Genomic DNA, 18874 nt, shown 5'->3' on the forward strand with positions numbered 1-18874 from the left:
CAATAATGGATTTTGACAGCAAACATGAGAGGCAGCTGATATCCAGCTGGTCTCCCTGGGTGACCTTATTTATAGGCCTTGTATAAGGCCTTTTTTATAGACATATATTATTAAACTGGTAGTAAAAACGCAAAACACACTGAAATGTATCAGTGGAAAAAGAAAAATGCTTATGTACTTCTTCGGTTTTGGGTCTTCATTTGAAGAGTTTAGTCCCAACTTCTAAGGAATGTCTGTAGTAGATGATTTACAAAATATGCATCACTACACTCACATTACACATCACATTAGTTTTCGTCTATACTTTGTTCATCTTCATTGCTACTTTTACCATGGCCTTGCTTTTAAACCTAGTGTGTGTTTTTTTAATTCTTATTTACTTAATTTATATAATTGTCGTGGATTTTCTATATTATATGTTTTTTGTCAATTATTCTTGATTACTGCATAGAATAACTATTTTACTGGTTTGTTTAGATTCCACTCACATGGGACGATTGAAACCACATATATCCATATACACACGTATATATATTAACATATACTGAAAATTGACTTTGGTGCTTTGTACTAGATATGGCACTATGTACACTGAAGTTAGGCAGGGCCTCTTTACGGAAATTATCCAGCAAAGGCGGTTTATAACCAGTTACGTTGGGGCTATAAGGCATCATTGTGACTTTTTGAAAGAGATGTCTCGATTTGATCGATGCGTCGAAATGATGGCACATACGAACCACTTGTCTGAGTAACAATGGAATTATTTGAGGAACTCTGGAAACAAACAGATGTGTAATTATACAATTCGGTATATTTAATGGTCTTCTTTTACCTTTTTCTGACGGTAAGAACGTCCTCGAACTCGTGTCGTATTACGCCTGACTGGGTTGTTGACAGTGGCCTTTTGCGAAAGTCGGACTGAACTAAATGTGCTGCCCCTATGGCCACGGCGTATTTGTGGCGAGGGTGTCCCAGTAGCTATTATAGAACATCTGTCAGGAATCATGTTTGAACGAGAAAATGAAATACTTACGAGTTCCGGCTAAGTTTGTGCTCCGCTTGGATGCCTGGAGCATTCCAAACACTACAGCGCTGAAGGAACCATGATGTGATGTTTGACGCTGCAAGTTGGGAGTTTGTGTCATGGGAACACCGGCAGGCATATGGACCGGTGAGGGTAATTGACTCTCGGACACACCGCGAGGATGGACGAAATATGTTGTCATTATTCCTTTGCCCTTCACGTTGATGTCTCCTCGCTTCACACAAGTGTAGCCCTTTTCTTTGAGCAATTCGGCCGTGCTTTCCGGCACTTGAATGCGCCAGTTTTCTCCCGTAGAATCCATGCGTGACGCCACGTTTACCGTATTGCCCCAAATGTCATAGACTGGCTTACGGGCACCAATAACACCACTGACCAGCGAACCACTACAAATTCCCACTCGTAGTTGGAAATTGTTGAAAGCCTCCTTGTTGATATCCTCCAATTTTTGCTTCATTGCAAAGGCAAATTCAACCAAGCTGCAGACACTATCCTCAGAGGTCTCACCGCGATCCCTTAAGCGATCGGCATTAAGACCGGAAGCTGCCATATATGTTGCACCAACCGTTTTAATTTTTTCAATTGAGGCGAATCGTGGCTCCTCCAACAGCTCATCAAAGTCACCTGCAAAAATTCAATTTGCCAAATAAGGGCCCCCTTTTCAGACACCAACTATTTTTTACGACTTACAAATAATTTCATTCAGGATTCGTATGCATGCCTTTCCATTGTCGATATCCTCCGAATAGAAATCTTGGAAATTTGGAATGGATGCAAACATTACGCCACACAAGTTGTGATTGTTGGAATATAGCTCGTCGGTGTGTTCATCCGATAGATAGTATTCGGCCACATGATCCGGTAGGATATTCTATTAATTAAGAAAAGTGCTTATGTATAATATACTGACGATCATAGAAACAGATGTCCCCATACCTTAATTAAAGTGTCATTTAAAGCTCGATTCGATTTCATATTGATTAATTCTCTTTCGGCTTGTTCTTTCCAGATAAAATCCAAGCGTGATGTAACCTGTTTGAATGGAAAAGTAATAAGTATAATCATTGATGAAAGAGCACAGTATGTCATGGCATAATTACAGAGAAATTAATAATGGCAACCCTTTTTTAATTGTTTGTAAATGATTAATATTGCTCTTAAGATATAACTATAGATGTTACAAATTATATTTATAGATTATATAGGCGGGAAACTTCAAGATGTTCAACGTTTTGTAATTATTGCCACTGAACTCGTGTTGTGCGTACATTTCGAAGGAGGATATTTTTATTTAAGGGTCGCACAGTGTCACGACCGCGGCCAAAAATGGTCAAACCCAACTTCCTCGGAGGACAAGTTTAGTTACGAGAATTGATACAAAATACTCCAATTAGGATAAATATGAAATTTGGTATTGATACGTTAATTAGTTTTGTCTGTTCAAGGGTTCAGATCGAAAAATGGGTGCAGTTTTCTGGTGATAAAATCTTTGAATATTTAAATGAACGGTTATTATAAAAGTGTTTATTTTGGTTGCTAGGGATGTTAAAAACTATGATACACTGTTTTTTATGTAAATAGAGACGATATGTTCTTTACAGCTATCCACACCTGTAGTACTTATTTCATAAAATTTGTAAACCAAATTTTTAAGTTAGTGAAGTAGAACAAAAAGTTAAAAAAAGGTTTCGTCCTAGTTTTTATACCCTTCACCACACTGTGGTACAGGGTATTATGTCTTTGTGCGTATGTTTGTAACAGGCAGAGAGAAACGAGATAGACACAGGTTCCTTTTGAGAATATGCATAGAATCACTTTTTAAGTCGATTTATGCATGTCCGTCCGTCCGTCTGTCTGTCCATATTAAATTGCAAACAAAGTACAGGTCGCATTTATGATCCGAATTGAATGAAATTTGGCATAGGTCAAAATCGAAAATTGGGAAAAATCGGTTCAGATTTAGATATAGCTCCCTCATATATATATATATATATATATATATGTATATATTCGTCCGATTTAATGTAAATGGTGTACCAAAGTCCTTATATATCTCTCGATTTGCACGAAATTTGGTACAGCGTACTGAATTAGGTCTAGAATGATGTGTGTTAAGTTTCCTGAAAATCGGTCCAGATTTAGATATAGCTCCCATATATATCTTCGTCCGATTTAATGTAAATGGTGCACCAAAGTCCCTTAATATCTTTCGATTTGCACGAAATTTGGCACAGCGTAATGAATTAGGTCTATAATAATGTGAATGAATTGAATGAAATTTGGCATAGGTCAAAATCGAAAATTGGGAAAAATCGGTTCAGATTTAGATATAACTCCCATATAAATATATATATTCGTCCGATTTAATGTAAATGGTGTACCAAAGTCCTTATATATCTCTCGATTTGCACGAAATTTGGTACAGCGTACTGAATTAGGTCTAGAATGATGTGTGTTAAATTTCCTGAAAATCGGTCCAGATTTAGATATTGCTCCCATATATATATTCGTCCGATTTAATGTAAATGGTGCACCAAAGTCCCTATATATCATTCGATTTGCACGAAATTTGGCACGGCGTAATGAATTAGGTCTATAATGATTGTGTTAAATTTTGTGAAAATCGGTTCAGATTTAGATAAAGCTCCCACATATATCTTCGTCCGATTTAATGTAAATTGTGTACCAAAGTCCCTATATATCTTTCGATTTGCACGAAATTTGGCACAGCGTAATGAATTAGGTCTATAATAATGTGAATGAATTGAATGAAATTTGGCATAGGTCAAAATCGAAAATTGGGAAAAATCGGTTCAGATTTAGATATAGCTCCCATATAAATATATATATTCGTCCGATTTAATGTAAATGGTGTACCAAAGTCCTTATATATCTCTCGATTTGCACGAAATTTGGTACAGCGTACTGAATTAGGTCTAGAATGATGTGTGTTAAGTTTCCTGAAAATCGGTCCAGATTTAGATATAGCTCCCATATAAATATATATATTCGTCCGATTTAATGTAAATGGTGCACCAAATTCCCTATATATCATTCGATTTGCACGAAATTTGGCACGGCGTAATGAATTAGGTCTATAATGATTGTGTTAAATTTTGTGAAAATCGGTTCAGATTTAGATATAGCTCCCATATATATCTTCGTCCGATTTAATGTAAATGGTGCACCAAAGTCCCTTAATATCTTTCGATTTGCACGAAATTTGGCACAGCGTAATGAATTAGGTCTATAATAATGTGAATGAATTGAATGAAATTTGGCATAAGTCAAAATCGAAAATTGGGAAAAATCGGTTCAGATTTAGATATAGCTCCCATATAAATATATATATTCGTCCGATTTAATGTAAATGGTGTACCAAAGTCCTTATATATCTCTCGATTTGCACGAAATTTGGTACAGCGTACTGAATTAGGTCTAGAATGATGTGTGTTAAGTTTCCTGAAAATCGGTCCAGATTTAGATATTGCTCCCATATATATATATTCGTCCGATTTAATGTAAATGGTGCACCAAAGTCCCTATATATCATTCGATTTGCACGAAATTTGGCACGGCGTAATGAATTAGGTCTATAATGATTGTGTTAAATTTTGTGAAAATCGGTTCAGATTTAGATATAGCTCCCATATATATCTTCGTCCGATTTAATGTAAATGGTGCACCAAAGTCCCTTAATATCTTTCGATTTGCACGAAATTTGGCACAGCGTAATGAATTAGGTTTATAATAATGTGAATGAATTGAATGAAATTTGGCATAGGTCAAAATCGAAAATTGGGAAAAAATCGGTTCAGATTTAGATATAGATCTCATACATATTTTAGTCCGATTTTATGTAAATGGTGTACCAAAGTTCTTATATATCTCTCGATTTGCACGAAATTTGGTACAGCGTACTGAATTAGGTCTAGAATGATGTGTGTTAAGTTTCCTGAAAATCGGTCCAGATTTAGATATTGCTCCCATATATATTCGTCCGATTTAATGTAAATGGTGCACCAAAGTCCCTATATATCATTCGATTTGCACGAAATTTGGCACGGCGTAATGAATTAGGTCTATAATGATTGTGTTAAATTTTGTGAAAATCGGTTCAGATTTAGATATAGCTCCCATATAAATATATATATTCGTCCGATTTAATGTAAATGGTGCACCAAAGTCCCTTAATATCTTTCGATTTGCACGAAATTTGGCACAGCGTAATGAATTAGGTCTATAATAATGTGAATGAATTGAATGAAATTTGGCATAGGTCAAAATCGAAAATTGGGAAAAAATCGGTTCAGATTTAGATATAGCTCCCATATAAATATATATATTCGTCCGATTTAATGTAAATGGTGTACCAAAGTCCTTATATATCTCTCGATTTGCACGAAATTTGGTACAGCGTACTGAATTAGGTCTAGAATGATGTGTGTTAAGTTTCCTGAAAATCGGTCCAGATTTAGATATTGCTCCCATATATATTCGTCCGATTTAATGTAAATGGTGCACCAAAGTCCCTATATATCATTCGATTTGCGCGAAATTTGGCATAGCGTAATGAATTTGGTCTAGAATGATGATTCTCAAGACCCAAATCTTGGTCCGATCTATTCAATTTTTTGTCACTTGCTCTTTAGGCCAATAGTAAGCACTTGCACCAAATTTCATCTACCTACGATAACTCCTATTTGTGGCCGCTGATAATATGAACTCGCGACATACTGGGTCGTACCTAAATCCATGCGTATGCGTACGATTTTATTCACCTCAAAAGTTAGATAAATGTATTTCAATGAATTTCAATTTCAATGAACATTGACAATGCATATTTTGGATTTTTTGTTTTTTGAAAATAGAATTTCAGTCATTGAAAAAAATTGTTTTTCTATAAATGTAAACATTTTTCGGTTATTTTAGAAAACGCTTTCATCCATTTTCGCCATTTTCAATAGGCACACGAGTAAAAAGGGCCCTTACGTATTTCGGTAATACGGACATTCAACAAATCCTATAAAGGTGAAAAGGTGGGTTTTTTTAGAACGCAACGCACTGAATTTAGGTACGGGCCTAAACACGGCTAGGGCTCGAACTTCGGTCCTCAGCAACACAAATGTTCTGAGCCATCAACACACTTTCAAAGCGGTTGCGCAAAAACATAATTATCCATCGCTACGACAAAAAATGAAGACAAATGTCGAACATTGACAAATTTGAATTTAATTCCCATATGCAAGTTTCGCATAAGGCCGAAGTTATCAACATACGACCTTTGTAAAGCCACATAGCCCAATATGCCTGATTAGCCGCTTAATCAACGGCAAAACGCGTCGCATAATGGTGGGTTCGTAGGTTCTTCTCCTGGCTTTTCTTTCATTGCAAAACATAGATCATTAAGCTCGACTCGAAAGAGTATAAATAATCACTTAAAAATTACTTTGGAATGATCACTGCCCTTACAAGGCAAAATTATGAAAAAATTGAAATCATAAGTCTGCATGAGACTACCTTGTGCAATTATGCCATGAAATTATGTTATGCCGATTTTGGCGTAAAGCACATGAACACAATAACAAAATATCCACCTTCAAAGAAGCTTTCTTCGTCGATATTTCGATACAAGTATATTTGTATCCAGAATTTTTTGAGTGAGGAACTGTTGGAAATTTCTGAAATTAGAAAAATGGTTCTGATACACGGAGAGTACCTAAAACTGCATGGATATTATCTTACAACGTTTGTTGGTAGCTTAATGAAAAGAAAACAATAATAGCGTATCTTACCTCCACCAAACGTGCATGGTAACACACCATTACCAAGAATGATGCCAACAGTATCAACATTTGCACACCTAATGGCATTCCCAACCGCGATTGTTCCAATTCAATCAGTTCTTTGGTGTAGATCCGTGGAAACACCAATTGTATGAGGGTGGTGTAGAACGCCACCATACAAACGGCCATAATAACCTTGACCAAATAGTAAAGTTTGAGCGCTGTTGCCAGTGAAACTAGGCAGAGAATCCATGTAAACACAATATATTCGGGGTGGGCACACTCCACCGAATCCACATTGGATGGGTCTATGTAGATCACAGTGTAATTGGAATCGGTGATCATACTGTTGTTATTGATGAAACTGCTGTTGGTGTCATCCGTTCGCTGACCACCAAGTACCAATGAACGATGAGATGATTCAAAGGATTCCATTGAATTGTTAAAGAGACCGATGGCATTACTTTGGGTCAGATTAAGAACGTTCACAATACTGCGTCGAACAAAGTCATTGGTCGAGGCATTTGCCAAATTGTCGGCCAAGAAGGCATTGGTGTCCACAATGGCCCCGGCCCCGTTGGCTGCGTTTATTGTAATGTTGTGGTGTATGGTGGCCGAAAGATAAACATTTACTTTGATCTCCTTTTCGCCATTGCCAAGTGATGTGGCACTACTACCATCGGGCGCTGCCGCCTTCAAGCTACTGCTCAGAATGGAACGTTCATTGCCTTCATCGGTGTTGGGAATGCCGTCAAAATAGGCCGATGATGGGCACAGAATAAGACCAATGGCACTTAGAACTGTGATTAGAACAATAACCGCACAAATAAAATAAGTTCGACGTTGGCGCTGGTGTACCAACTTGGCGGAATTGCGTTTCAGTATGGTGGGTAGACCTAAAAGAGTATAAAGCGTGAATAGGAGTTAGGAGTAGCCATCAAAACACAAGTTTACTGTTGTCAGTCATACTTACCGGAAAATTCCTCTGCCATGACTAGTATGCAGCTAAATGTTAAAACGATCGTACCGATCGCCAAACAGATAACTAGGTTCGTACAACGCGGTATGATGATAATTTGACACAATACAATAAATATCCATATCACAAAAACGCAGAGCATGTTGGATCTGCAATAATACACCTATTCAACTGAAATTCGACTCTAGATAATGGTTGTCATGTGCACTTACCGGAACATGTCTTCACGCAGTTGGCAGAATTTCAATTCCTGTTCCCGGTCCTTGAATTTGAGAGTCCACGAACTGAGATATTCTTTTCGAATTTCCTTGTTAGAGTTTATTTGAATGTTTTGTTCGATGAACTCATCAATCTGTGGGGAAAACAGAGAACAATTTTTAATTTTTTGTACAAAAAATATACAATTTTACGAACCTCTTCGTCTAGCGGCGTTACAGATACCCGTTGACATTGCCTGGGATCGCCCATCACTGAATCGGCTCGTATAACACCTTCACTGGGTGAGTTGAGCTGAAATTGTAAGAAATTGCTGATGGTAAATTTCCAAATGCCAGAACATCTACGAAGATTATTAAATTAATACCACTTAACAACATTTCTGAAACAAACCAAACCCAAACCTTTAAATATCTCATTATTTAAATATCTCCAAATAAACGACTCATATAACACTATATCTCAAATTTCGGTATTTTGGAGAGTTTGTGAACTTGTTTCAACTAAATTGGCTGTCATTTTATATTTTGAATTCTTATTGAGTAGGAAATCTCACTAACCCTTTACAATGGTACCCCCATTATTCGGTATTTTGGGTGCGGCTTGAATACGTTTTTCAATTGAAATGGCTCTATTTTTCATTATTTTGAAGGCTTCAGCCGCATTTCCCACCGACGTGGCTGTAACTTGGTGCAAAGGGATCTTAAAGGCTGACATACATACATATGTATAGAAAATGATAGCCCCATATAAGGGTAACATTCCATTGTCAGTATTTTAAAGGTTTTAGTCACATTTTTTCATGTTATTGGCTATAAACTGGTATTATTAAATATATTAAATGTTGAAATTCCTTCCCCAGCTCTCCAACCTGAGTTTCTGTAATTTGAAACATTATTTTAAGAGCATGAACAATCTACTACCACATAATGCAATAACATAGTCCCTATATAAAGGTCAGAACGATTTAAGGAATTTGGAATGCACACAATTGGGTTTTCCTAATTTTCTAATTTCATTTTAAACATTTCTTGGAACAAACAGGAACCTTTAATTTAACTCTAGGGAGCTATAGATTATTGAAACTACATCACAACTGATCTTAAATTTTTGTATTCCATGAAAACTTCTGGTATTCTTAAAAATAAAATCCTCATGTTTTATATAAATTTGGGAACTGTACATCCCCATTACAATTAAATCACATACATTTTTGAAAGGAATTTCTGGAGTCCATTCTGTTGTGGGCTCATCTTCAGTTATCATTGATCGCGGGTCTATATTCTCCAGAATATTACGAATACTATCGCCATTCGGCGCTTTTGGGGCCAAGGCAGCTATCGGCGATGATACCGTGGAAGGTCCCGTTGGTCCCATAGCAACACCCTCCATCACATTGGGCAATGAACTCAGTGATATGTTTTTCTTTTGCAGCACAGCAACCGGAGGGAGGTGAGGTGGGTTCTGGGCTTGCTGTTGTTGTGGCTGGGAATTGGTTCGCGACAGAGCTGGCGGTAATTGAGATGGCTGCTGTTGTTGTGACGGCTCATTGTGAACACCGGTTGTCGATATGGACTTGGGGACAAGTGTTTTGGTGTCAGTTGTCGGAGTCATAGCTGTAGTTGGCGTACTCATATTGCTGCCATTGTTATTAGCCAGATGTTGGCTGCTGCGGGTGCCAAATCGACGTTTAGGTCTGTAGGAGAGATTTATGTGTGTGACATATTAATATTAGTGTGTATCTATGAATAATTTGATGTTTACTATTAGAAACACTGTTATTGGAATGCTCAATCTGAAATGTTTTTTAATTTAATTTAGAGATTGTGTATTTTAAAATATCATCAGTCCTAGAATTATTGTACTCTCTCTCGATTTAAAATCAAGCACTATTACCATCCACCTTAGTGTGGCCGCTCATGCTGACATACATACTTGCTGATACATACCTTAATGGTTCAGTGCGTTTGATTAAATACGTTTTAATATTTAACATTTTCAGATGGTTGTCACGACTACCACCATTGCCTGGCTCCACTTCATAGGCATCATTGAGGCACTTGAGGGTGGCTTCCGATATGTGTACGCGCCTAGAATGCAGTTAAGTGTAATGTAATTTGAGCATAACTTTCATTAAAACAACAAGGGGGAGTATGTGGGATGTTGGCGCAGGAGTTGTTTATGCCATGCAGTACTTACCCAGGTATTCCACCCGATTCCATGTGATTTGCAATGATAACATCGTTGGACCAAACATCGAAATGCCATTTTTTATTGCCCAGTACACCGCACATTACAGAGCCACTATGAATACCGATTCTCATGTTGAGATCAACCTGTGAACAATTGTGAGAATCTTCATTGTTGATATTTGTAGCATGTTACATAAATATAAATGGGGAAAATAAGGTGTTATCCTCGTTATCTACACGAAGTAAATTGTTCGCGTGTATTGTATGTTGTAAAAAATTGAGGAAAAGTATTTTGTGATAATAAAATGAATGAAAAAGTTGCATATATCCATAAATATATTCAATTATACCCCAGCTCAACAACTTAACACTTTCAGACCCAGCGTAATCAAATATGAGATCTGACAATTGTTAAGAGTAGTTAGTATAAAAATGTGTATGGGGAGGGGCGTGTGATAATTCATTTTTATTGGTTAAGTATGGCTTTGTTATGCCTTTAAGACATAAAAGATAAAAAGAAAGGGTTAAAGTACCACACGTAGCGTAAAGCATCTTATTGATGAAAGATAAAAACGCCATATTTACCCACCATTCTGTCCATGTGGTGGTAATATATAATTAATTCAAAAGCCAGAGCTATAGAATTAATCAACCGTCTTCATAAGGAAATCTCTATCTCTATATATATAAAAATTACGTGTATGTTCGTGATCGCTAAACTCAAAAACTACCGCACCGATGTTGACCAAATTTTATGTACAGGCTCTATGGGTCGTGAGAAGTGTTTCTGTGTAGTTTGAAGTTCATCCGACAGATGGCGCAATATTTATTTTTTTTGTGTTTTTGCACCGTAACTCAAGAACCACTGCACCGATTTTGACCAAACTTTATGTATATGCTCTATGGGGCGTGTTTAATTTTAAGTTCGTCCGACGGATGGCGCTCTATATAGTATATTTGCGTTTTGCCCAATTAGAGATTGGGTGCTTAATCTACGTTAAGTATTCCGACACCAATTCATACATAACCTGTTTTCGTGAATAGCGCGTGGGAGTCAAACGAAACGAAATTGAAATAAAATTAATATAAATCTACTTATAAAAATTATGTAAAATACTTATAGTAACTCATCAATTTGAGAACGAAGGGGCCGATTTGACTAAACATTTCTTTCAATTATCTGCAATTAGTGTGAGAAGGTTTTTACGAAAAAACATTTTGAGAAAAATACGCGAAAATCTTGAGAAACATATTTTGAAGGAGCGGCGGGACCGATTTACCTACCATTATGTGGGACATATACCATATAGTAACACTATACCGACAATTTACAGAGAAGATCATTAAACTAGATTAAATACCGAATTAAAGGCAATTTCTAGGGTATTTGTTACAACTTTCAAAGTACCTAAAATCAGACCTTATCCAAAGATAAGGAGGCTTAAAAAACCAACACATGGCATTCAACAATGTAGGATACACCAAAATGTCAATTTAAAATGTTCAATAACTGCTACAATAGATTACAAATACCTCAACAATTTAGGTGTCTAACTTATATGTGCCTTTATTGTTCCTCAAATATATTTTCATTGAGAACGGCTGCACCGATTTGACTCACATTTTCCTACGGTTGTTTTTAATTGCAGTGGAAAGAGTTTTTTTTAATCGAAGAAAATTCTGCACCAATTTTGATGATAGGAATAGTAATTACGCCATCCGTACTAAATTATCTCTTGAGGTAAGAGTAGTTAGATCAGAACTTGACCTTCTCCTGGAAAATGTTTTGGGAAGTCCGACAAATTGATAAACTGAAATACCACACATACTGACATAATTTAATATTTAACAGTAACAATATTTCTTAAAATATTGGGGTATCAGCAAATGAAGGTTTACCGTCTCGAGGAAAATATTATGCGTATTTTTTATATCGGAAATTTGACATAAATTAAATGGTAAATAGTTTCTGAAATATATTTTTCACGAATTCGTTAATTTTTACCAAACCTAAATTGATGCAATTCTGATACGGCAAAACGTTTGCCGGGTCTGCTAGTATATAATAAAATGTTTGCAATTGTTCCTATTTAAGCGTCCACCTGTGACATGGCTAACGAATATCGTTTAGGTGGATTTTATTTGAAAACGTGCTATACCAACTAGCCACTGCAGTTCGTGGTTTATGATATCGGCTCAAAGTAAATGCCCTAAAAAGTGTATGGACAAACAACTGCAAATCCCGAACAAATAAAAACAATCTACCACACAAACCGGTGAAAGTGAAGGGGCGAAAGTGGCGTTGTTGTTGTTGCTGCTGATGATGGTGCCAGGACACAAAATGTTTGCAATTAATGCAGATACACGTTACTAGCAGCAATAAAACAATTCCAACGTTGATGAAAACAGAACAAACACGTAAGACGACGAACGACCAACAACGAAGGGAAATGTGAGAGGTGTACATGACCCGCAGAAATGGCTAAAGTTCACAGGAAGGAGGATTTCGTTTCTTGTGTATTCGCTAAATGTGGACAAGCTGAAGTAGAGGAAGAAGAAGCAATAACAGCAAATGGTACTTACATGTGTATGCAATTGAACATCCTTGATGGCCTTTATCATGTGCAGGCCAGTCTCAACACTGCAGACGGCATGATCTGGACGTGTTTTCCAGTTATCACTTTCAAATTGTGAGACACAATAGTAGCAATCACCCAGTAGCTTGACTCGCAAACAATGATTATCCTGTGGGGGAAAAAGAGATGAGAGGAAAAGAAGTGATAAAAAACTAAAATAAACATATTTTGTGTGCATGTGCAGATGTCCGCACCGAGTTTGTCTGTAGCTTGTAACCTCTCAGGCAGGAGGCAGGCAGACAGACGGATAGACAGATGGGTAGGTAGACGGTTAGTTGGGAAATTATATTCCGTTTTACATACTGCCATTAAAACAGGTGTAGCTACACGAGCCACAGCCAGGATGGTGTAGAATGGATTGTGCATTAAGCAAAGCTATTTAAAAATGACATTTATCCAGTTCAACGGATGGAAACAGTGGTACCGTCTGGATTTATATTCTACATGTTCACAATGTAGAATATTGGTATTGGGTAACACTGTAGAGGTCGTAGTATTTAACCCATATATGCCGAGGGTACAAAATGGAGGATATCTGTTTTTTAAGTTACTGTGCTTACTGCACGTTAAATGTTTCTATCAGAATACTCGTTAAAAATTAACAAACAGTAAACATAACAGTAAGCATATCTGTTCGTAAATTGTCCAAATAAATGGGGTGTTCTACAATTCATCGCATGTGGATTAAAAATACATGGACCGATTGATGGACATGTGTACAGAAACTCAAGAGGAAATACCCAGTGCTTAGCAAAGTATCCACGTAGATACACCATACAAAACGGCGTATGCCAACTCTTGTGATATTCGGTTTCCCTTTCATTTCTAGTTCCTATTGGTTTGAAATTCTATGCTCAGCTAACGGCATCAACATTGTGTATTTTGTAGGGTTTTACGAGATTTTGACACAATTTAGGTGATATGATTGTAGCACATTTGTTTCGAAAAAGATAAACAATTTAAACAAAGTTAAATACCAATATTCGTCTGTTCCATCAACCCACATTTGCACCCTTTGAAGATATGCCCTCTTTATCTGCCTTAGATAGCAAATTATCAACGTGTCATCGAAAAATAAATATTGTGGTCCACTGTGCACGTGCTGTGCACACACATACATTAGCTCTGTCTGTTAACTCGATATTTGGTAACAATTGCTACCAAATGTTACTAAATGTTGTCTGCTTACACAAAAATCCAGTAAAAGAGAGTTAAGTGAGAGAGCAAGTTTGACAGTTGAACAACAACAAAGTTGCTGGAGTTTACTGAAAGAATTTTATTCAGTAAGATTTTGTAACTCAGCCATTTTCTGATCAGCTGTTTTCTGGCCAAACACAAAAATTATTTAAAACATTTTTTTTTATTTGCAAAGTTCAATTTGAAGTTAATTACAGAAAATGGAAGAAAATCCGTAAGTAATGTATTGATGCAGGGAGCTTAAATGTTCCCGGGGAACATACCAGATCAAATTTTCTTGTATTATTCATTTTATTTTTAATATTAAATGCAATACAAATAATTGTGTTCGTCCTTTGTTTGTTGTTTATTTTGGCGCAAATCAAATGTTTTCTTGAATCAGCTGTTTTTTTTTTGCTAAATCTTACTAAATGTTGTCTGTTTACTTTTTTCAGTATTATCGCAAAAGAGAGTAAGAAAGGCTTACTCTCTAAACTAGAACTTACTGATTAAATGTTACTGGAAAAGTAACCAGACACACCTATTATTCGTTTTATTTCCGTACACCATTTGCCATTTAGTTGACTTACCTCAGCTATTCTATCGAATCGTGCAAAAAGGTCATTTAGTATTTTAACCAGTTGTTGGGCCGAAGTTTTGCTCGCCAATTCTGTAAAGCCCTGTGCAAAGAAAATTGTAAAAGGACAAAACGACAATTAATAATTTTAAACGCTTGATTCTGATAGGGTGTCTGCTGATGTTGTTGTTGTTTTTGTTTGTTGCGGCTAAGGGATGTGAACCGCAGCCATAGCAGTTGCGTTTATTGACTCACCTTGATGTCGGCAAACAGAATGCTCACATTGTCCATGGGATAGACGTAGAGTTTGTTGAATTGTGTCTCGACATTTGGATCGGTACCCTTGTACATTTCGCGGCGTATCTGATTGTTGACGATATTTGGCAAAACTGTTGAATAAATTGAAAAGACACACGAGAATGAGTTGTCACTTAACGTCGGCGGCTTTGAATTATTTTCCTAGCCTCAGTCAACGATGGGTGTTGATTTGAAAATGAATGCCGCATTAATGGTACACAGAATACAACATCTGGTTTAAGGGGTATGCTTTATATTGAGGTACCTGTTCATTTGTATGCTACCTGTTGAATTCCATGGAAGTGTGATTTTGCCCACCCTCACAAGGTTAGATTGAAATTATTTTAATGTCAAACAACATGCCATAAAGTCATTTGAATTTGTACAAATTTTTATTAAGGTCTATGTTGAATATTCGATGGATAATTTATTTTTAGATTTTGTTGCATATACATTATAGATTAAATAAATATTGTTATCAAAAAATACAGAAAATGAAAGTGGCAAAAATGTTAAGAAATATACCTTACTTCATCAAAAAGAAGTTGTTTTTGTACCGAAAATATCTTTGAACAAATTTCAATCTATCTCATCTTAATAAATCATGTTTTTTTTAACTATGGTTATTTTCTCAAGTTCAATATATTTTGATAAAAGCAATATTTATCAGCTGAATGACCTAATATATAGGCTATGTTTATATCACACGACCTGACATTTTCGATCGAAAAACAATAAAAATAAAAAATAAGGACAATTAAAGGCAATTTTAATATTTAATTTATATTTTACAAAATTTTCTGCAATTGCGCTTCAATTGTCGCAATTTAGGTTAGAATTAAGATTTTCTTTGGAATTTAGGTATTCAGACGAGTTAGGTATTAATTTGTTCATATACAAATTTTAAACTTGGAACTATTTTGCAATTGCAATTTACAACTACATATACAATTACCAATACCAACGTGGATAGAAAACGCGAGCTAACAGATGATTAAAAATTTTCGATCTAGTAGCGATATGTTATCATGATGCAAACCGAATTCGAGTTTTCTCAAATAAACCGGAGAGAATTGTTTAGCGTAAATTTTCTTGAAATATTCGTTATTGATTTTAATTGCCTTTTGACTAGAACTTATCATGTACAATGTCTTTGCAATTCTTTGTAAACTATAGAGGGTCCCACTTCATGCCGTACAGCATTTACCATAGATGAGTGTTTTTTTTTGAGTGTTTATGTGTGACATATATGATGCATGAAGAAAAACAAAATAGTTTTGATTTTGAAAATAAATTTGAGTAAATAAATAATTTTTGAGTAAATAAATAAAGTTGTGACGAAATAAAAAAAAAAAGGAATTTCGAACCCAAGTTGCAATTTTTGGGGAACATAAAACTCCTTGTACATTAGAACTTTTTACCGGGTTAACCTACTTTATGAGGATTTATTTGACATATATGCAAAGGAAATGAAAATTGAAACCCACTGGGTTAACGAAATCCGGTTAAATGTAAACGTACTGTAATTTTATTTTAGAATAATGCTTGAAGAGTTTCCCCCTCCATAGTTAACCGCACATATTCGCAAAGGGGTTCATCGGCATGACTGAGTATAAGACTTACCCCAATAATATAGTTGGAAGGAATAAAACTAATCCTCGTTTTAGTCCTTCCTTTTAGTTATATTATACTCAAACAATTCATTCGAGGTGTAATTTTCGTCCCTCTATTTTTTACGGTCATAATATCCACATACGCCGAAACCATATCCTCAAGTTGAAAATAAGAAATCGAAGAATACATTTTTGAACTATCGGAAAAACCTAAGAATACGTTATGTCGTAGTTTATTCTGTTCATCTTCTAAATTTACAACTAAAGTTTTAAAAGTGTTGCGTTTGCCTTATACTAAATGCGAGGTCCACAGAAACCAGTTTTTATCCTTAAGAAACTCTCATTAATTACGGTAAAAAATACTTTGTAAAAGTGCCGATAGCTTAAAATCTTTACAAGTTGTATAAATTACTGTCTATTAGTTATCTAATTACCATTTACCCACTAATTATGAAATACATCTGGCATTTTGTATAGAAGAGTTTTATTTTCTACTGAAAAGATGAACGGAACCCATCCTCCAAGTTCTAATTACATCTATGTTTGATTCGACTTACTTGAGTCCAATAGTTTTTGCGTTCTCTGCAATTCCTTTTCAGATTCCTTCTTGTGTTCCATCGCTTTGTGCGTTTCAATGAACGCCAAGCGTTGCCCTCTGTCCGTCAAATATTTTGTGTACATTCCGGCCACATTAATGGCCGAATAGAGAATGAAATTAGCAAAGATTTGGAATGCAATGCAGTTGGATTTCTGAAAATTTAGAATTGGTACACAAATTAGATGCAATAAAGAAAAGACACACACACAGACATTATGTGAATAAGCAACAGGATATATTTGCCCTTGGGATGGGTGATGTGGAACTTTGTCCTTCAAAGCAAACATTGGCATTAGGAAAATGAAACAAATCATTATTTTAAACTTATCACAATTTCCGGACAAACATTTGCCAACAATTTTCAGACAAGCGTTTGTCGTAAGCTTTCCATTACCGCGCCCCAGGGGACCATTAGCTGACAGTATTGTTTTGAAATTTTCTTATTTGTTTTTTTTTGCCGGTTTGTGTTGATTGATTTTCTACTTACTTCGTGTTTCTGTAGTTTAATTATGGTTATTACCGTAAGATGACAACTCGCTGTGATGGTGCCACCCACAACGCACCACTTGAGCGGCAGAGGCAGCATGGCATATGGAACAAATATAACGAAGAGGATATACCATATGAGGTACTCCCGATCGGCAAATCCCACTCCTTCACCCACGAATCCTGCAAAAAAAAAAAATCGACTTGTAGTCACTTGCTATCATCTAACGTTCGGTTTCCTGTGGATGATACAGCCAATCGAATATCCCTGAAACGGTGTCACCTCAGTACATAGTAAACCAACCTCTAGCTTGGGGTCATTTCTTGTTGGTGTAATTGAATTCCCTTGCGGTTAATTAGATGCACTTACGAACCGAGTGAGTTGTCATCAACTGCTTACCTTGAATGTTAAAAAGTATCCACGTACAGACAGCGGCCCAATGAAGATAGTTGTTGGCAAAACACCGCCAATAGCCAAGAAAACAAATGGACATGTTCGACAGGGCACAGCACACGGACCATGTTATGGCTGTGGCAACGTTAACCTCCTAACATGAAAATACAACGATAACGGTACACAGATATACAACGATAACGGTTCATAAAAGATGTCCGCTAAACCTACCACCTCGACTTTGGTTTCAGCTTCTTTGAGAAACCAGATCATGGCCAGGACAATTTTGAGGATGAAATCCACAAGGTTCACAATGATCAAAGATTTCTGACGCTGGCGATGGGTGTATGTTAAATAGGCCCTCTCCAGTGAGCTTTGTTTGAAGGAGTTCGTCAAGGAGGGACACAGAATACCTTTGATTACGTTGCCACTCTTGAATGCCGCATATGTTTCGTTGTTGAGCGGACGTTCCATAGTTGGTTTCCGACCTTCTTCTTCGGCCTCATAATCTGTGAAGTAACAAACCACAATGAAAAATGTCAACTGCCGGATGAAATTTAGTCAAACGCTTGCCTAGGTTTGTGTTGCCAAAGACGCTGCAGCTTTCTGTTCGTCTCTTTGGCCCATAACGAATCTTCCGCTCCATAATCCGAACTGATTGCACTCGCAAAGGTACTCCACTTTTAGGTTTAGGTTTGCGGAAACTAGCTGCCAGCGTTGAACTTGAACCACGCAACGACGAAGGTGTCTCATCGTCCATTTGAGCTCCGTCACCGGGCATACGTGGTATTTTCGACATGTCTTGAAGATTCTGCGTGCGATTTAAGATTATCCACAATTTAAGATTATCCACAACTTGTAAACACCAAATAAGTATTACCT

The 18874-nt window shown here is 36.4% G+C and overlaps 1 protein-coding gene across 1 annotated transcript; it reads right to left on the reverse strand.

Annotated features, from left to right (window-relative positions):
* Positions 1-643: 643 nt before the first annotated feature.
* Positions 644-18501, reverse strand: LOC133327503 (adenylyl cyclase 78C). The gene is made up of 19 exons (XM_061536021.1): positions 18224-18501; positions 17999-18146; positions 17600-17781; positions 17072-17264; positions 14860-14993; positions 14618-14707; positions 12799-12960; positions 10223-10359; positions 9973-10113; positions 9233-9719; positions 8222-8317; positions 8020-8159; positions 7802-7956; positions 6838-7724; positions 1979-2074; positions 1733-1913; positions 1034-1666; positions 833-978; positions 644-774 (listed from the first exon to the last, which is right to left on the reverse strand). The coding sequence occupies exons 1-19, from the start codon at positions 18464-18466 to the stop codon at positions 661-663; spliced, it is 4365 nt and encodes a 1454-aa protein (XP_061392005.1). The 5' UTR covers positions 18467-18501; the 3' UTR covers positions 644-660.
* Between the last annotated feature and the right edge of the window lie 373 nt (positions 18502-18874).

The sequence above is a fragment of the Musca vetustissima genome, unplaced genomic scaffold (assembly GCF_032173495.1).
Source record: "Musca vetustissima isolate MV318-11 ecotype Yass unplaced genomic scaffold, APGP_CSIRO_Mvet_v1 utg7742, whole genome shotgun sequence".
NCBI lineage: Eukaryota > Metazoa > Arthropoda > Insecta > Diptera > Muscidae > Musca > Musca vetustissima.

Coding starts and splice junctions, on each gene's coding strand:
- LOC133327503 (XM_061536021.1), bottom strand. CDS start 18,466: ATGGAACGTCCGCTCAACAACGAAACATATGCGGCATTCAAGAGTGGC. Junction 18,147..18,223: donor CTGAAACCAAAGTCGAGGTG/GTAGGTTTAGCG, acceptor TTTTCATGTTAG/GAGGTTAACGTTGCCACAGC. Junction 7,957..8,019: donor CTGCGTGAAGACATGTTCCG/GTAAGTGCACAT, acceptor GTATTATTGCAG/ATCCAACATGCTCTGCGTTT.